At 36.2% G+C, this 1,818-nt stretch overlaps 1 protein-coding gene across 1 annotated transcript; it reads left to right on the top strand.

Annotated features, from left to right (window-relative positions):
- Window positions 1-67: 67 nt before the first annotated feature.
- LOC118739074 (E3 ubiquitin-protein ligase RNF165-like) lies at window positions 68-1,802 on the top strand (the record flags this gene model as incomplete). The annotated part of the gene is given in 2 exon segments (XM_036470199.1): window positions 68-193; window positions 1,173-1,802. Coding segments are annotated over 2 exon segments (262 nt in total), but the record flags the coding sequence as incomplete, so codon positions are not given.
- Window positions 1,803-1,818: the final 16 nt, after the last annotated feature.

Raw genomic sequence — 1,818 nt, 5'->3', positions numbered from 1 at the left:
AATTCAAATGCTTAAAAGGTTATTTATTTTCATTTTAATTTTTATATATTTTTTTCCGTCAACATTAGGAAATTATTGAGCGTAACACATTACCGCATAAATATAAGCGAGTACGTCGCCCCAGCGAGTCAGATGAGGATGCTGAGAAGTGTGCCATATGTTTGTCGTTATTCGAGATTGAAAACGATGTGCGGTGAGTAAATAAAATTGTTGTTGTTGTTTATTTTTCCAGTTGTTGCTACTAATCTGCGGTCGCTCTTGACGAATGGTTAAAGTTGCGTACTACCTCTCGGTAGGATCTAGGTTCCATCCCTGGTCCGAGTAACTTCTAAAAATAGAAAAGATGTGAAATTGTATGGCGGAGTCGAAGGATCTTTTCACCGGTGCGGCGTCATCCATGCTTACAACATGTCCAAGCCAGCTTAATCGCTGTATTTTTATCCTCTTAACTATGTCCATATCGTTAAAAATGCTCATACAGTTCGTCACGTCATTCCATCTTTATCTATACCCGTCGTCCATGCGTACAGGGCCGTAGATCTTGCGTAGAATAGTTTTCTCGAGAGCGCCCAAAGCCTTCTCATCTTATTTCGACAGGGTGATTTTTGCAGGTTGATGTTGTTGGTGGTGTTATGCTGGATCCTAGGTAGACAAAGTCATTCACTACTTCAAAGTTATAGCTGCAAACAGTGTCCCGAAACGCGTGGACTCTTTATGGTGCTTTGCATTGATGCATAAATGAAAACCACACTTGGGATCATCTAACATCCGAGGGCACGGTGAAATCCAGAGATCTATTCTCAATACTAAAATTGATCTAGAATTAGTAAATGGAAATAGTAAATAAAACGCAGTTTCCTTGCTGATCAGCGATAAGAACGAACGATATCCTTAATGCAAAAAATATACTTTAATTTTCTCAAACACAAGAGCATATAGCTTTTGGTAGGAGGTGTTAAAGTACACCTTCAATCAAAATTTTAAAGTGCTCTTACCAAAACTAACGCAGTTACATGCCACTCGTTTTAAAATGTTTTTTGCTTCTCTTGCAAAATAAAAAAATTTGTTGGTTCGAGCCTTTGTGAATTAAACTAACGATATCTATTTTTATATAAATTTTATTGAAAAATTTAGCATTCAAGTTTCTTTTACTCGTTAATTTCTCTTTATAGCCGCTTACCTTGCATGCATCTATTCCACACCGATTGCGTCGATCAATGGTTGGTCACCAATAAACATTGTCCCATCTGTCGTGTGGACATCGAGACACATTTAACTAAAGATGCGACCACTACTAGTGCTTTATGACACTCATCCACAACGGGGCTGCTGATGTAATGTGGGGAGAAATGTGGGAGACCGGAGAGAGAATAGAGATACTTAAAATCTGCAGCAAAACATCGAAAAGAATGCAAAGGAAAGAAATGCGCGACGATCGCAATTATTGTACAACTCAAAGTTGATACGCCATGAAAAGCAGAAACATAGCCTATAAGTTATTTACATAAAAGTAAAAAAAGAAATATTAAGAAATATTTTTTAATCCGGGTACCTACATTCGCACCAAGATTCAATAATAATTATAATTATTGAATCATGCATTCGCACATTTGCTGCAAAAGTGTCATAATAATAATGTGCCCACTACCAATAACTCACTAGAATAAAATATATATTAATTTTTACTATGGGAGTATATATGTATAAACTCAAATCTTTAAAGGCGTTTTTCTCGTTTTTTTTTTTTTTTTTTTGGATTATGACACTTGCGGCAAATGTGGGATATCCATTACAAGCCATGCAAGAAAAAATTGAATT

The sequence above is a fragment of the Rhagoletis pomonella genome, unplaced genomic scaffold, assembly GCF_013731165.1.
Source record: "Rhagoletis pomonella isolate Grant_MI unplaced genomic scaffold, Rhpom_1.0 Rhpom_scaffold_00001, whole genome shotgun sequence".
Lineage (NCBI taxonomy): Eukaryota > Metazoa > Arthropoda > Insecta > Diptera > Tephritidae > Rhagoletis > Rhagoletis pomonella.
The sequence above is the reverse complement of the archived record's forward strand: the minus strand, read 5'-3'. Positions and strand labels throughout refer to the sequence as shown.